This window comes from Temnothorax americanus, unplaced genomic scaffold (assembly GCF_048541705.1).
Source record: "Temnothorax americanus isolate GAGA-0224 unplaced genomic scaffold, ASM4854170v1 Scaffold117, whole genome shotgun sequence".
In the NCBI taxonomy this organism is placed as follows: Eukaryota; Metazoa; Arthropoda; class Insecta; order Hymenoptera; family Formicidae; genus Temnothorax; species Temnothorax americanus.
The window spans coordinates 247,505-264,787 of NW_027509250.1; the positions used below are offsets into that span (position 1 = coordinate 247,505).

General features: G+C 42.6%; 1 protein-coding gene across 3 annotated transcripts in view; it reads right to left on the bottom strand.

Moving 5' to 3' along the window:
* LOC143908821 (uncharacterized) overlaps positions 1-17,283 on the bottom strand; it is a 32,771-nt gene that overhangs the window by 10,922 nt on the left and 4,566 nt on the right. The window contains exons 1-4 of one of the 3 annotated variants that reach the window (XM_077426628.1): positions 10,145-10,479; positions 7,054-8,283; positions 1,805-2,221; positions 201-395 (exon numbers count right to left, since the gene is read on the bottom strand). In XM_077426628.1, coding sequence (XP_077282754.1) covers positions 201-395; positions 1,805-2,221; positions 7,054-7,509 — 1,068 coding nt within the window. In that variant the 5' untranslated portion in view covers positions 7,510-8,283; positions 10,145-10,479. Of the gene's footprint in view, positions 1-200; positions 396-1,804; positions 2,222-7,053; positions 8,284-10,066; positions 10,480-16,760; positions 16,885-17,283 lie in introns of those variants that run through there. The other 2 variants (XM_077426629.1, XM_077426630.1) reach the window with 2 other exon arrangements.

Genomic DNA, 17,283 nt, shown 5'->3' on the forward strand with positions numbered 1-17,283 from the left:
GCTCTTTAAATTGGAATGCCCTTTTCAAGTCCGGCGTTATTTGAGATCTACATACGTCGAGTGTTTGAGAACCATTGTTCTCCCAAAACTACCGGATGTCCTTTTAATCATCAAAAAGACAGGCGGTGGTTTCGCGACACCCTGTATGCGCACGAGAAACGGCATGAATCACAATACTCCGTTATAATCGTTCAACTTACATTGTGTGTAGCGAGTGATGTGCTCTGCTGAGCCGGAAAGCCAATCTGTTGATTAGCCCATACATCTCTTCTGATGGGCCACGTTCCGCGATACGAAGATGGTAGCCTGTGGCTAGGCAGAAAAACACTATCCTGCTTAGTTTCTTCCTCGCTGCTGCCATCCTCATTGTAATGTTTACTCCTCCTCAGGTAGAACTATAACATGAAAGATTATTCCTCTCGATTTCTGATCTCATATCGAGCGCAAGAATAGATTTTTTTTGCGACTTCATCGACGCGATCTTTTCTTTCGCGACGGTTCCTGTATCTTCAAGATCAATAAAACAATACGATAAAGCCATTTTATGTTGATATATCGATGATGGTTCTTCTCGAAATATTTACTGGCGTGTATATATATGATATAAAAAAATATTATTCGTTAATTTCAACCGCAAAATAATTTCATTTATCGACATCTTAGCTTCGCTCAAACGTCCACGATTCAAACAAGATTTTTTTTACATCTGCGAATCGTCTATTCTCTCTGCGCTGGATAATAACATATACAAGAGGAAAACGCGCGCGCGCGTGCCGCATCGTAGTTACAGCTTGAAATTTTCAACACGTGCGCAAGTGCGGATGAATAGAGAAGCGATGCAATACAGACGCATCGCAGAGGGTGACGACTTAAAGGGCTAGGCCCAGCGAAAGAGAAAGGACGGAGCGACCGCCGAGACTCGGGAGGGAGAGACGAAATGCGTGTATATGCGCGCCAAGAGGGAAAACGAACGAAAGAGAAGATAACGCTGGTGGATGACAGTGGTGAGACAGAGACGAAAGTCGAGGGCTCCCCGTAAAATCAATACGGGATACGTTAGTGGAGGTGTATATACTCGTGCGCCACGAGCATAAGGCAATTCGTATGACAGTGGTTTTCAACCTTTGTTTCTCTCATGGAGACTTACTTTTGTCAGAAAAAAAAAGAACACGCGCGACCTGAAGAAAAATTACATTGCGATTTGACGCAGTTCTAATTTCTTGTCATTGAAATTATATTCGAAAATATGATAACATTTGCGTGTGCGAAATACGTGCGGGGAAAATTAAACTGAAAGATTAACTTTGTTCGACTGAACGCTTATGATGCTATCATTGACTTTTGCTATCATTCTTTTGGTTCTAAACGATTGAAGACGTTCTATGTTTAGCATGAATCTTAATTGTTCTACAATTGAAATTTAGATCTTATTTAATTTATAAATAAATGTTGCGGGACTAGCAAAGTCTAAACGAAACAATTTAATAATTTAAAAAGGACAACATTTCGTCTTAAGCACACTAATGGTGCATTGCTGGTCCAACGACAGTGGATTAATGTAACAAACAATATACCACGTAAAATACTCTAGCTATACAATTCGAAATGATGCATAACAAACACTAACGTCAAGTCGCGTCACGACAACGAGCTTCACCCTTAAAAAACTATTCACCAACGAATAAATTCAAAACACTTACATACGAATACAAATATACTCGGAATACTTTACGTAAACTGTAAAGTATACTGTCACACACACAAAAAAGGATCGTGCTCCGATAACAGACGAAAAAGGTGCTACCTCGGGACTCGGCGTTGACGAACGTCGTTCGTCCTCCTCCTTGGTCTCCGGCTCCATAGCATCCTCTTTGCTGGTCTCAGCGACGAGAGGAGAATCCAGATAAATACGCGGCGGCCTCGGCGCTGCGGCATCGATGGCGGCGGCGCCCTTCGCAGCGGCGCATCTCTGCGTGGCGGCGGCGGCGGCGACGACGGGGTTGAACGACGCTGCTGCGGCGTCAGAGGCCGAGTTCAGCCTGTGCGATGCCAGGGGTGGCGGCGGCGACTGCCATCCTCTCTGTGCGCTCCACGCGCCGGCGACACCTTCCACCCCAATACCCGCCGCCGTCGCCGTCGCCGCCGCTACCGCCGATGAGCCGCACAACGACACACGACCTTCCGTCGCGCGCAGTCTATCCCGGCGGGATTCCGCGTTCTCCTGGAAAAAAAAAAGAGAAAAAGGTGAATATGCGCATCAGCGCGGAAGCGAAAACGATGGTGAACCATAATATAGTGAGCACATAAGAGGAAAAGAGATTTTTCTGATCATTCCTGAAATTCGAAGCTCCATGCTCCATGAAAAAAAGGATCAGTACCAGAAATTAACTGATATATTAGGTACATATAAATCGGTGGAGTCTTTCTGTTATTTGAGAAATGGCGAATGGTAGAAATGAAAGGAGATTAGCATTATCATACTTCAGCTATAGCGCAATGCAATTAAACGCATCCGGCGCGCGCGTAATTAAGTGACTTGGTCTCGACAGGTTTATTTACCAATAAATCGTTTGATTTAACGCATCGTTTTGATTTCGATTGGCTTATATTGTTCGCGCACAATCTCCTCTTCTCCCGTTGAGTAAAAGTGTGCAAGCGCAATAATGATCGAAATCGTTATTTAGTTCCTTCAGCATATAAAAATGCTAATATAGAATGTATTTAAAATGCACCGTATGTTTGTGCCATATTTTAATCTTAAAGTCAAGGTCAAGGTAACGCATTATAAATATATCGCTCTATTGTGTCAAGGTAACGAGGATTTCCCGATTGTAATTTATCATTAGAACTTTCGTATATATAAAAAATAAATCGTGAAACAGCGATGACCCGCGATACGAGCATTGGCGCTGCACGCGGTACACCGTGCACCGTTAATTAGCGCGCTGCTCCTCGTGATGATTGCTTGCGGGGGCGAAACGTTTTAACCCTTAATTAGCACGCGGGGGTGTCAAACACCCCAAAACGAATTTCGTCAAGTTTAGGCATCTTTCTCGGTCGGTTAATCTATGAATTTCGCATAAAATTAATTAATAACAATTTTTTTTTCATAACAAATTTATTTCAAGAATTTTTTTAAAACCTCAAAACTAAAAATTTCATAGTTTAGGCTAATGGGTATCATTTTCCAGTGTTTAATGTATGTATTTGATTTTTTTCAAGCCTATTGGAGCCTCCATTATTTCGCCGTACCCAACGTTCAAAGTGTACAACACCCCGAGTGGAAATAACGTTCGATCGCGGACGTGTGCTAGTTAAGGGTTAAGCGGGGAGCACACACTTCTGCACAACGCATAATGCGTAAGCATAAGAAAATTGATTGGTCTATTTCCTTATGCACATGTGTATGGACCAATTAATTTTCTTATGCTTACGCATTATGCGTTGTGCAGAAGTGTGTGTCCGGGCCCTTAAGGCCATCGCACAAAAAATGCATAGTTTAACATAAGCGTAGCATAAGACCGCTAAACCAATGAGCATCCAGTATAAAGTCGCCATATCGATTTACATAAGATGTTTATTGGTCCAGCGGTCTTATGCTATGTTTATGCAGCCTATGCAATTTTGTGTGCGATAGCCCTTATCGCGCTGCAGTTTTGCATTGGATTAAATGTCTTTCGCATGCGTTGAAGCATCTCTGGCAGTTGGCGTGGAATGCAAAACTGCAGCGCGATAAGGGCTATCGCACACAAAATTGCATAGGCTGCATAAGCATAGCATAAGACCGCTGGACCAATAAACATCTTATGTAAATCGATATGGCGACTTTATGCTGGATGCTCATTGGTTTAGCGGTCTTATGCTACGCTTATAATCTAACAGAAGGTTACCGGCGAACACCAAACAGAATCTATCATTTCGTAAACATTTAAATGGAATATATCATATAATATATAAATGTTACGAAACGGCAGATTCTGTCAATTTCTGCAATCAATCTATTTATTATATTCTGTTAGCAGATTCTGTTATATATTTCTGTTGGTATTCTATCGACAAAATGTGTAGCAGACACTTTAAAAATCTGTTCTCAGATTTAGCTATCCAGGTTATTTTAATCAAAAAGTCGTTGAGAAATTAATTTTGTAGATGTTATCTTAAGTTTACGCATGACTCATGCATTCCTATGTACTAAAGAGGTAACAAAAACTAGACTTCGATCAGATAATCCAATGTCGAAACTTTAGACTACCAATAGTATGTACGCGTCCAGTCTCGGATCTTTTTTTTAATTTAAACTATTTAGAGCTGCAGAAATTGCTAGGTTGCTACTTGGATCCGGTTTAAATCAATGATAATTTCGATGGTATTTCCACTAGATCTTGCATGAAAATTAAATGGCAAGTAAAAACGAAAGTAGTCCCTTGAATCTGCGTCTCTTCGTAAGCGTAATTAGAGTGGGTTGAACGTAAATAAGCAAAAGTGACGCATCTTCGCTATTATTCGCAAATAGACACTTTCACCATTTTCTCCGGCGTTCAAATATACGATAAAATCACGTGTGATTTTCCGAAACGGTAATACGCTTAAGATACAATGACTAAACTAGACTAACGAGACTGTCGATAGTAATTATATTACGGGTATAAAGCTGGTAAATTTATAGCTCTCGATAACCGCTCGTCTATCACGTTTGCCACGCTTGCCGCCTGCTTTCGGGACGATGTGTACTTTGCGCATTGTGCGTGTGCGCGCGCGCGCGCGCGCGCGCGCGCGCGCGTGTGTGTGTGTGTGTGTGTGTGTGTGTGTGTGTGTGTGTGTGTGTGTGTGTGTGTGTGTGTGTGTGTGTGTGTGTGTGTGTGTGTGTGTGTGTGTGTGTGTGTGTGTGTGTGTGTGTGTGTGTGTGTGTGTGTGTGTGTGTGTGTGTGTGTGGAAAGATAATCTCTATTCTCCACAACTAGACGATCATGTGATACGATCGAACGACCTGCTAAATCGTAAAGATCGGAAACTAACAGGACAAGGCGAGAATTCACTTATAGCTTTCACGGCGGCATCGTTCGTTTCCTTTTTCCCGCGAACTCATTAACCGTCGACCGGAAAACTTAATTGCGATTCGTGATCGGAAAGATACGCACGTTTGATGCAAATAATGATTCGCGCTGCGCCCATCGGGACTCGCGAGGCATGTCCAGATAACTGACGGATAGCGAAATAAGCCGCTTAATCATCTCGATTTACCTGTAAGTGCCTTACGTATTTACGCGTACAGCACAGGTAAGCGGAATTCGGCTTATTGAACCACGCATCGTTGCGAGGCGATGCGGGTGATGCGTCGAGATAAGAGGGCCGACAGTTTAATGACGTCGTAATTGGTGAAGTGACTCAATTGCGATCATAGAACAGATAGCTAGATAGCCGTTTTTACGATAATGCTGTGCGCTCCTGTATATTATTATTATTTATTTCATTTGACCTAAAATTATTATCGTTATTATCGTGTTCTCGTGTAAACTGTATCATATTATATATTAATGATACTTAAAAAAGCTACTGTGTCATTATCAATTGTGAATTGCGAGAATTATCCTTACGGAGTCGATAATTTTCGAGGAAAAGATAATAATTCAAAATAAGTCATTAAACTTACAAATTTTTATGGTTTAATTGTTATCTTAAGGAGTAACGACTAACGACATAATGCCCGATCTACAAAATAGCTGTAGTAAACTGTAGTAAGCCTCAAGCCGTAAGAAATTGACCAATTACAGACAAATGTGAGGAGAATAATCGATTGTGATTGGTCAATTTCTTACATCTTGAGGCTTACTACAGCTTACTACAGCTATTGTAGATCGGGCATAATTATCGCTTGGAACAGGCGATGCACGAAAAGCAGTTCTGTGGGCCACGAATTTCATTTCTGACACGGCCAAGCGAGGAAGTGTATTTTAGTCACGAACGGTTTGTACGCGCATAAAGTACGCGCGAGCGCCTCACAGGCGTTTTTATGCTCGGAGATGTCTTTTTGTCATCGTCAACGTTATCTAAGACCGCGCGTGAAATAAGCGTGTTCGCGCTTCGAGAAATTTAAACTGCGACAAGTGTTACGTGTTTTTCGCACAGGCGCAGTCGTAACCGCATTGTTTCTCCTCATCTCGGTCTCGGCTGTAATCGTGGGAAATCGAGTGACGAAGCGGACGTATCATGTCACAAATTACCAACGTTTCCGGAGGATATATATTTTACATGTCAAAAAATTTTCGCGAAATTTTTAAAATGTAAATAATTTCGAGCATTATATGCTGAAAGAGCTTACGAGAGAGATTATAATCTTATGCTTTAGTTATGCATACGTGTAATAAAATGATTCAAGCCGACGAGATACGTACTCGAAAAAATTCCAAATCGGTGAGTCTTTTCGGAAAGCGATTTAGAGTTCAATATCGAAAAGTAAGTTATAGAAAACAGAGCATGCCGATCAGTGATGCGAGAACGACGAAAGTAAATTTCCGGTTGGTGCTTCGGGAGGTGTCGCGATACGCCCCGTTTGCAAGGAGATCCGTGCCCGTTCGAATTATCCTAATTATTCGAATGTCCGAAGAGCTCAAGTGGCAAGTGCGAGCGTTGGACAAATTTCACATTGTTGTGGAGAGAGGAATTGCAATCTTCTTATAATCGAGAAATATAAAGATCGAAACAAAAGAGATTTTTTATCTTTGAATATTAGGATTAGTCCCAGAATAATAAAAGTATTAGATATTAATATTATATAATATTATGAACTCGTCGGAACTCGTTTATATCGATGAATTTCTATTCCATTGCTTATACTTATTATCGCTATTATAAACGTATACCTTTCGTCTATTCGACATAAAACGTTGATCGATAGTCTCGAAAATCTATACGTATGTTTAGGATGATAAATCAATATATAAAAGATATATACGCCGTACGTCGATGCTGTCGTTTGAGAATTGACATTTCAATGGCGACGACCTATTTCACGTTCCGCTCAGACGTTAAAACGCTTCGCCTTAGATTAATCACCTTTTCACCTCGATGCGAATCACCGAAATCCTCGGCAAATCGCGCGCTAGCCGAACAGTTGGCGGCTGATAATCGCCAATTCGTCTGCTGCGTCTCTTCCTCCCGTATGCCGATTCTCCGCTCCTTGTCGAAGACGTTGACGGCAGCGGCGACGGTGCCGCGGCTCTCCATAATCAGTCTCTGTCGATTTTTCTCCGTTTTGGCGATCTTCTGATTTTGCGAGGCGGACGCGAACTGGCCGGTGCGGGGAAGCGGGATCATCGTCGCGGTTGGTTTACCACGGTTATGAGGATTTAGCTCGCCGCCGCCGCCTCTCGGGGTCTCTCGGTGTCCTGGAGCACTTCCGCCGCTACCGCATCCCCTTCCTTCACCACCTCCGTCTCCGCTTCTCGACAGCTGATCGCGATTTTCGCCCGGCATCTTTCGCTGCGTCTCGAATTCAGTCTCATGGAACATTCACTCGTTTAGGGATCGTCCGTCGGCTCCGATCTCGACGTGAAACGCGCATTGAAAAATTGATCGAACACTCTCTTGAATAAGTGGCGCTCCTTTCTTTCTCTATCTCTCTTCTGAAAGATCTGTCCCGCTATCGATCCTACCGAGACGAGAGCGGACGGCTGCTCGTTCCGTAGCCCCCGTAGGAGAGCCGCGACGACAACGCACTGATTATCACTGATTACTCGTCGATCCGATCGGCACCGATTCGTCGAATTCCATGATGACTTGGGAGGTACGTATATAATTCCTCCCGGACACGCACCGTGCGGACCGTTTCTTCTAGCGACAACGGTTTGGAGGCGACGACGGCTCCATCGTGTACCATCGGACGTCGCGAGGGCACCGGGACGCATGCGCTGAACCAAAGATTTTCAAAATGTCCCTCAGGCATTTCAGCCGCCACCACCGCCACCGCGATCCACAAGGATCCTCGACACGCCGCACCCTCCCTCCTCTTCCTCCCGTCTTCACCCTTCGATGCGTCGTGCGAGTTGCCGCAAGTGCAATTAGTCGCGCGTTCTAATCAAGTGCATCGCATCTTGTTTTTCCGTCGCCGTGCCGCGCCACCCGCGCCGCGCCGGAGAGTACTTATCTTCTCTTCGTCCCTGAGACACGGCACCGGCACCGCGCGATATAATCAATAGCTCCAAGATCACGTGGTCCGAGTGAAAAACGTCCTCACGTGATGCCACCGTTTTTGAAAACGAATAATACGTTTCAACATGTGCAATTCTGTAATAGAGATTTTCATCTTTTTTACCATGATTCATCAATTCGATCCGGCAGATATATATCAGTCAAAACAGTTGGGGTAATTAATCATTTTCACGTCGCATTCGAAGGCAGGTGGAATTCACAGTGGAATACCTTTTCACGATTTTTATTAATATAATTCTCTCATAGAACGCGTGTGTGTACAACGATCGCATAGACACGTGACAAATGTTATTTGGAATTATTTCAATATTGCGCACTCTTCACAATTCGTTGCTTGCTACAATCCTAGAAGATACGAATAGAAACTGGCACGAGTTTCGCGGACAACCGCGGGACAATATATTCAATTTCAGTATGATCGGCGTGCATTCAGCTGAAAGCAGTTGATTGTAGCGAGCATACTCGCGAGAGGCGAAGGAGTTTTATCCGATTCTCACTTCTCCGATCAGACGAAGATGAGAAAATCTGCCGCGCGCGTTTCCGAGACTTCGGCGCGAACACTTGCCGTCGCGAGATTCACCGCTCTGCTCCGAATCGCGAAAGACTTTGACTTCCCTTCCCCTTCGCGTTTGATCCATCACCCCCATGATATATCGCACGTGTCAACGTCTTGCCGTTGCCATTTATAGTTGTATACGCAGCTGCCCGCTCGCGCGGCCCACACGCACGATGTCTCACGTCGCGTCGTGCATTTCGCAAACTCGTGGAGAGCCGTAACGCGACTGTGCGACACGTGCGTGTCGTTAACGGGCACTCGTGTACTCGCGCGTCACGCTTCTTTCGCGAATGGCTTTCCCTCGGAAGTCAGTTATCGCGTTCCCTTCGATACGCGGATAACCATCGGGATCAATCGGATCCGGAATCGCCGGATGATGAACTGGCGCGACGCCGCGCCGCGTATACACTCCCTCCTTGTTCCCGATTGCGACGGAACACGCTTTGCGTAAGGGTGCCGTCACATGGCAGTCAGAAATTCGGAAAACGGAATCTCGGAAAAGTAACGATTTTTGTGACTGGGCTCCCCATGGACTGATATTTCCGGAATAAGTAAAAATTTTTATTGTTTTAGAAGAAAAAAGATACTTACCGTAGTAGTAGAGTCTATTAAAAAATAAAGCTTCGACGTATTTTTTATTATACTCTAAAATTATATAAAAATTTCTTTAATTTAAAAATATGTTAAGGTTAGAATGCCATTCGGTTTTCCGTAAAAGTCGTTCCATGGGGATCCCGGCCCTTGAAAAATCGCACCGATTGAGCCGACTCTGATTAGTTGACCCCCTCTCCGTTACTTTTCCGAGATTCCGTTTTCCGAATTTCTGACTGCCATGTGACGGCACCCTTAACCGGAAATGCGTGCTCAATCAATCCTCTGTCTTAATCTTTTTGCCCTTCGCAAGGCAAAGAACGGTATTCCTCGTCGATTTAAAAGAAGCAAGAAGATATGCGGAAAACGTATCAGGAAAAATATACACGTTGATAGACTACTTCTATTTTTCATGTAGAATCGCAGTTTAGATTTCGATAAATAATTGCTAAGTGGAACTAATGAATTCCAATTATTGGAATAGTTTAGCGCTAAGTAAATAGTTCTAGATAAATTAACTCCAATTTGCCATATTTAGCATTGAGTATCTAGTTAAAAATACGAGTCTGAACAATTTTATAAATAATGATAAGTTTTTACTCAACGCGAGAAGCAATTCAACGCGTGGCAGAGCGCAATTAAAGGGAAATCGACGGCTTCATTGGAAGATTTCGTGACCCACAGGAAGAGACAGAAAGGAGAAACGCGTACAAAGGAAACCGGCAGTTCCGATCGAGGAAAGTCGCCGATATACTCTTCGGCGGTCGCACATGACGCGCACACACTCACGATCGCCGGCCGCGTCTCGTGTCTCGCTCCGACTAGTCCGACTCTTCAGATGCGTTGAAACGATTAGATATCGGGAACTAGCCGCGGCGTGGCGACCGATTTCATCCTCGACTGGATCGTCCGGATTGCGAGTGAAACGATTTCTTCCGTCGCGAGGCGATCCATCGTCGGCGCGCGAGATGAAGCGGAAACTAGAGCGCGATAAAAGTCCAGAAGCTCCTCGCCGTTAACGAGGCTGCACTGCGTACTGCGTTGACCTCTGGGGACGCAGTGCGCACGGACAGCGGAGCAGCCGCTGCACGACAGGAGAGTGTTGGAGCGGTTGAAATAAACTAGCGTAGAGCGTAGGTTAGGGGATCGAGAAACAGCTGGACTCGGCCTGGGCTGCTGCACTATCGCTGACGACGCTGACTCACTATCTATCCCCCCTTTTCTTGTCGGCTTGCTCCGCTGACTCCGCTCTCTCGCTCTCGCTCCTGCTTCCGTCCGTCTCTCCGAGCTCGGTTTCGTGGTAATCGCCTCTCTCTGTCCTCCTTCGCTCTTTCTTTTTCTAGTCTACGACCATCTTTTCTTCTCACTATCTAATTAGGGCTGCGTTCGGTTTGGGCGCTCACGCGCTGTAAGCATCATTCTATCTTCGTTGCACATCGAACATCAAACGAAGATAGAGCGATGCTTACAGCGCGTGAGCGCCCAAACCGAACGCAGCCTAGAAAGACGTCTGTCTCCGCTGCCGAATCTTTCCTTCGCCGAGGGAATACACTTTCAACGCTTGACGTCTCTAAATTAGTTCCAGATTAAATGACAAATTGTTTATTAGTACTCAACAACTCAGAGGAGCTTAACTCGCGAGATGCTCCGCTTACGATATATGTATACATATATGTACAGTCTGGACATGAATCTGTGATTTATGCTTCTGTTATGTCTTCTCCCGTCTGGGAGAATTATATCTCCCACCGCGATTCGGAGCTTTGTCGCAATTTAATGAGAAATTATTTGCGATGTCTTAGAATGGATCGCTCTCGAGATGCCCCAACTTTATTTCGTACAAAAGATTGCTTCTCTTTCAAACATTTACACTTGGACAAGTAATCTATGTACCAATTACACAATGTTAAACAGATCTCGATGCATATCTTATATTGAAACAATGAAAGAACAAATCTAAAAATATTCTTCCTCCATTTCTCAGCTACGAAATAATCGTAGGGATGCCCAAGTACCGATTAATTTAATCAATAGCCTCGTAATCACAAGCATTCTTGTACAATGTTATTTCCAGTATCTTAATAAATTGCCGACAAATTATAATTATCCGATCAACCGTGTCTCCGCGGATTTTACACTCCGTTCTACAACGAGCTTTTCTTCAATATACCTGATTATCGCCGGAGTCCTTCCTTTCACTAGTCGCTCCTATCTCTATAGCGGACGACCGTCGAGGGGTTCTCTTCGCGTCTATATCTAATCAGGAAACCGCGGGATTCCGCTTCTCCTCTTCAACGATCACGCATTTCATTAACCGAATAAACCTTCATTGCTGTTAGGTGGATAACAATCTCACCCTTTCGACGAGAAAGTTTCTAATTGATGTAAGAGGAAGAGAGGAAGAGACATGAAAGTGCCTCCGGAGCCGAATAGTAATTAATGAAATTCGTGTGGGAGATTAATATGTACATTGCATTTCCGATATGTGAGCCGATATGCGTATAGGACGATGAAAACTGTCAATAATCTGCTTTGTGAGTCGTTTGCAAAAAGTTGCTGCACAATATCGCGTGTAGTGCGCGAGAGTGTGTGAAAGATAAACGTCACGTATTTTATAAACCTATACACCGCGATACGCAACACACGGGACTTCCTAGTCGCGAAATAAAAACCAAAGTATGCAAAGATTGCGTTTACCCGCATTGGCGTAAGCTTATACTTAAATTTTGTAAGATCAATATATTGAAAATTTAATGCAACATATCGAAAAGTTTGTAAAGCACGTCAAGCACAAGATGCACGAGACGACGTCTCTTTGTCTCATTTTATTTAACTTGTTATACATCGCCTCACTCGCAGAAATTCTATAAAGATACTAATATAGGTGCACTGTTCCCGATTCGATCGCTATTGCATGCATACAATGGTACCTATAATTTATATTGTGCAAAATACGGCCGCGGAGAGTAGATTATATATTTCCGTAGATAATATCTCCGATATCGTACAATATATTATCATTTCCCTAATCGTTTTTTGGCAGTCAAAAAATTTCCGAAATATTCCCGCAAGAATCCCGCTAGCGTAAATTAGTTACGTAACACGAATTTTTGCATACGCAGCAGGGAACGGGGGCGCGATCTGTCGTGCCCCGCGGTGTGATATATTTTAGCCATTTCGTGGGAACGAAGAGGACCCTGATCAATAACGCAGCGGTAGCAGCGAGGTGATGGTGGTGTGTGGTGGCGGCAACCCCACCGATAATTCCCCCCATAGACGTGGCGCATGCTCGCGAATTAAATTCCGCCCCCTTTGGTAATTTCATCGTGCTCCGGTTTCTCTCGCGCGAGAGAGAAAGAGAGCGAGAAATAAGAAGAGGGGAGGGGAGGGAGAGAAAAAAATGCGCCGCGCGCAGAGCCACGTGTGTAGACGGGTTGCGTATAATCCGGCGACCTTGAACGCGCGAACCTGGACTTTTATGCAGCGAATATTGGGCACGGCGCGGAGTAAAACTGCACGACGGATTTATCGAATGAAGAAACGAACTCGGGTGCTCGCGCATAGTGCTGCTTTCATTGCAGCAAAATTGAAAAGGAAAATTGAACAGCACAGGCGCTAGATCGGAGATTCTTTCTCAATGAGTTAATATTTTATGAAATTACATATTAAGGACGTTCTCTCGTCCTTATACTAGAGAAAATCAATTTTCTTAGGATTTTCTTGAAACTGTGAATATACGTTAATTTAGGTATGCTTTATGCGTGGTATAAATTTCAGTACTTCTTCCGGGATAAAAAATAAAGATACTGAGCCTCAAAGTTTCAAAAAAAAAATTTAAAATTTAATTTTTTTAGTTTTGGCATTTTTTTCTTATAGAACTCGACGAGAGAAGCAACTTTGGTCCTCTTACCGTTTGGCCTGGAAAACCTTTTCATTAGTAAAAGTTGAAACTTTGAGGCTCAGTATCTTGATTTTTTATACCGGAAGAGGTACTGAAATTTATACCACGCATAAAGCACACCTAAATTAACGTATATTCACAGTTTCAAGAAAATCCTAAAAAAATCGATTTTCTCTAGTATAAGAACGAGAGAACGTCCTTAAATAAACATCGTTTTCTTTATGGTTGATTCTTATCGGTGATGCGTTAGTTAGACGAATCAGGAGACACGGTAGTGTCTCAAGTACACGCGGAGCGAGACCGACCGTGACTCTTTTACGCGACGCGACGGGTTGCGAGTACCCGAGATGTTGAGATCTCGATAACGAGTGAACGGATCAAGTTCTAAGTAGGCTTGATCGATAGCTTGGGGTCCAATTAGGGGGGGGGGGGTTTCTCTTATAATATTCCGCTACGTGCCCTACGAGCGGAGATATTGCGACACAAAGTCCAAATGTGAAAATTTTTTATTAAGATACTTCCTTCTCCTCCTCCTAACGCCGACGTTTTATATGATGACGTCATAATCAGAAACGTTACTTTCACTTTTTCGACGCTGGCGGCGCAGGTATCGCCAGTTTCGATATCGCGCGCGTATTTCGAAATTAAGTCGATAGACTTATCGGTCAGGAGGAAGATTTCTATTTAGGTAAAAATTAGGTATATATATAATATATAAATAATATATATTGAGTCAACGGAAAAGAAGATTCTCTACGCTTGGCAGAAAGTGCCGCTAGGGAATTTTTAAGTCGATTCTTATGAATCAAGCTTGAATTCGATGTCTAGGTATCCCAGGTTGCTGATGACGAGGTCCAGATAGTGCGCTTCATAGTTTTCGGTGTCCAGGTGTAATAATACGTTGAATTCGATGTCTACGTGTCCCAGGTTGCCGATGACGAGGTCCACATAGTGCGCTCCGTAGTTTTCGGTGTCTACGTGTATTAATACCTTGAATTCGATGTCCACGTGTCCCAGGTTGCCGATGACGGGATCCAGATAGTGCGCTTCATAGTTTTCGGTGTCCAGGTATAATCGTACGGTAAATTCGATGTCTAGGTGTCCCAGGTTGCCGATGACGAGGTCCACATAGTGCGCTTCGTAGTTTTCAGTGTCCAGGTGTAATAATACGTTGAATGCGATGTCTAGGTGTCCCAGGTTGCCGATGACGAGGTCCACATAGTGCGCTTCGTAGTTTTCAGTGTCCAGGTGTAATAATACGTTGAATGCGATGTCTAGGTGTCCCAGGTTGCCGATGACGATGTCTAGATAGTGAGCTCCGTAGTTTTCGGTGTCTACGTGTATTAATACCTTGAATTCGATGTCTAGGTGTCCTACATTCAGATTGTTGTTTTCTTTAGAAATAATAGTCCGTAACACTTTTAGCTTCATACCTTGTATATACTGTTTATAAGATTATAAGATATATTGTTTATAAGATTAAGATGCGTAACACTACAAAAAGGCGTGATATCCGTACAAAATTACTTGGCGCTGCTAGACCTCAAAATTTTAAATAAATAAGGACAACAATAAATAAAAATAATTCAGAGGAGAATGCGATGAAAGTAATATTAAATGATTATCAGCGTGAATGTGCGAGTGAGTGATATGGGTGTGCGTGACGACACAAACGGCGGATAATGCGGCTTATAATTAAGTAGAGGATAAGTTTATTTATTTATTTAAAATTTTGAGGTCTAGCAGCGCCAAGTTTTTTTACAAGAAAAATTTATGTATTTTAATAAAATATTTTTATTTTGTACTGTTACCTCTGTAATTCTTTGTGACCACTAAAAAATACACATGTAAACTTTGTATTTAAATATCTTGTATTCCCTTGTTAAATTTAAACACAATTTAAAGATTTTTCAAAGTAGTGCAACAATTATTTTTTGAGGCAATATATATGTTTTCTCTGTAATTGGCGCTGTAATTTAAAGAGATATCATTTCTTTTTTGTAATTGTAATAGATCATGCACTTGAAGCGCGACTCTTCTTTTTGATAAGGTAACATAATTTTGTGATGTCTTGATAGATCACTTGGGTTATAATTTTTCGGAAATAAAGATACTACTGCTTAGATTTTTTCGAGATTTTTCGAGATATAAAGATTACGTCTACCACTTGTTACTTAAATTTTCTCGAGGTATAAAGGTGCCAATTCATGGGGCGTTGAAAAACAGCATTGAGCATCGTCACGTGACATCATATGATGCCAGCGTCAAGAAAAAGAAGTTGGATATTTCTAACTTCAAGCGTCAAAGCCAAAGCAGCGCGAAGACGCCGAAATTTTGACGCTGTTTTCCTTTTCATGAATTTCAATTGACGCCGGCGTCAATTGTAGTCATGCGACCTTCTTGCCGCTGAAAATGAGCGTCGAGCGTCAGCATGAAAAGGCACCTTAATACTACCACTTTCTTTTTTTTTCGACGTAACAACATATAGGTACACTACTATGCGTGAACTTGGCGCCTTTTTTTACTTTTTTTTTTAAAGTAATTTTGTACGGTCGAATTATACCCATAATTATATCTGTAAAATTGTATCTTTAAAATTGTGCGTTTGTTATGCACTATGCAAAGTTTGCGATGCTTTAAAAGATCAAGAGACACGGTAGTGTCTTGTGCCAAGTATACGCGAAGCGAGACCGCACCGTGACTCTTTTACGCGACGCGACGAGTTATACGAGCACTCGATATTATTAGATCTCAATAACCGCTCAACCGATCAAGTTCTAAGTAGACCCAATCGATAGCTCGGGTTTTAATTATGTAATAAAAGTGTTTTTATTTTTCCGCTATTTATCAACGTGAGTACATTTGTTTCGTGTAACTTAGAATTATAAGATGGAATTTAGTGGCGATTATATGTACTGCAGGTCAGGACCGAGACAAATTAGTACGGATGCTACGTATTATCTTGTTCGTCACTTCAGCGTATTATGGTTATTAATGTTAGCGCTGTACGATGCATGCACTGCTGTAGTATAGTAGCTTAATATAAATGCATTACTTTGCAATTACAAAAGAAATAATTTACAAAGGAAATGTGTGAATTAGAGAGTTGGTACAAGTAAAAGATCGGATCGCCCTTAAGTGTAATAAAAATCGTGTAAAAATTATAACAGAAATAAATATAATATGAAATGTATAATATGGAAATAAAAAATAAAACGCACATATAGAACAAAATTGATGTCAATTTTTAATTTAATAATGGAAATGCTTTTAATTTTCTTGCAGAAATATATTTGTCAGCTCGAAATTAAAGCGATTGATTTAAGGCGATTGGCGTGCGACGCGACGCGACGAATGGAATAAAAGCGAAGGTAAAAGAGTCGTACACGCGCAACACTCAGAATTTTCAACCAGATGGGGCCGACATATTAAACGTCGTCACCTGTCGAGCAAGTCGATCTGTGCAGCCGGATTCGTGCATCGATCAGGTGCAGCATCGCTTACCTGCAATATTATCGGGTGACGGTCGCGACTTCGCCAAGTCAGAAGCCGGCTGGTGAGTTCGTCCGATCGAGCGCTCTCGGTAGATTCCAAATCGCGACGATATCGCGGCCGAAATCTCAGATTGCTGCAACAATGTGATAACATCGTCGATGCATTAGTCATCGCATTTCGTGACAAGCGCTATTCGCGGAATGTGTCTATTAATAGAATGCTGAGCAAAGAGGATGTATGTATGTAGTACACGCGGATAGTAGCCAAATCGGTCCCACGACAATCGGTTATGTGACTCTGATAATACAAAATGATATTATTATACACGTATTACGTACAGGATGTATTGGAAGATAAAGTCAGTTGGCGCGCAGATGATAGAAAGTTGTTGTACAAAAATGACAAAATTTTCTGTAATTACATATGGAAATACGCGTAAATATAATTATAATCATATATAAAGGAAGATGTCTTGACTGACTGACTGACTGACTCACTGACTCATCAACGCCCAGCCCAAACCCCTGAACCG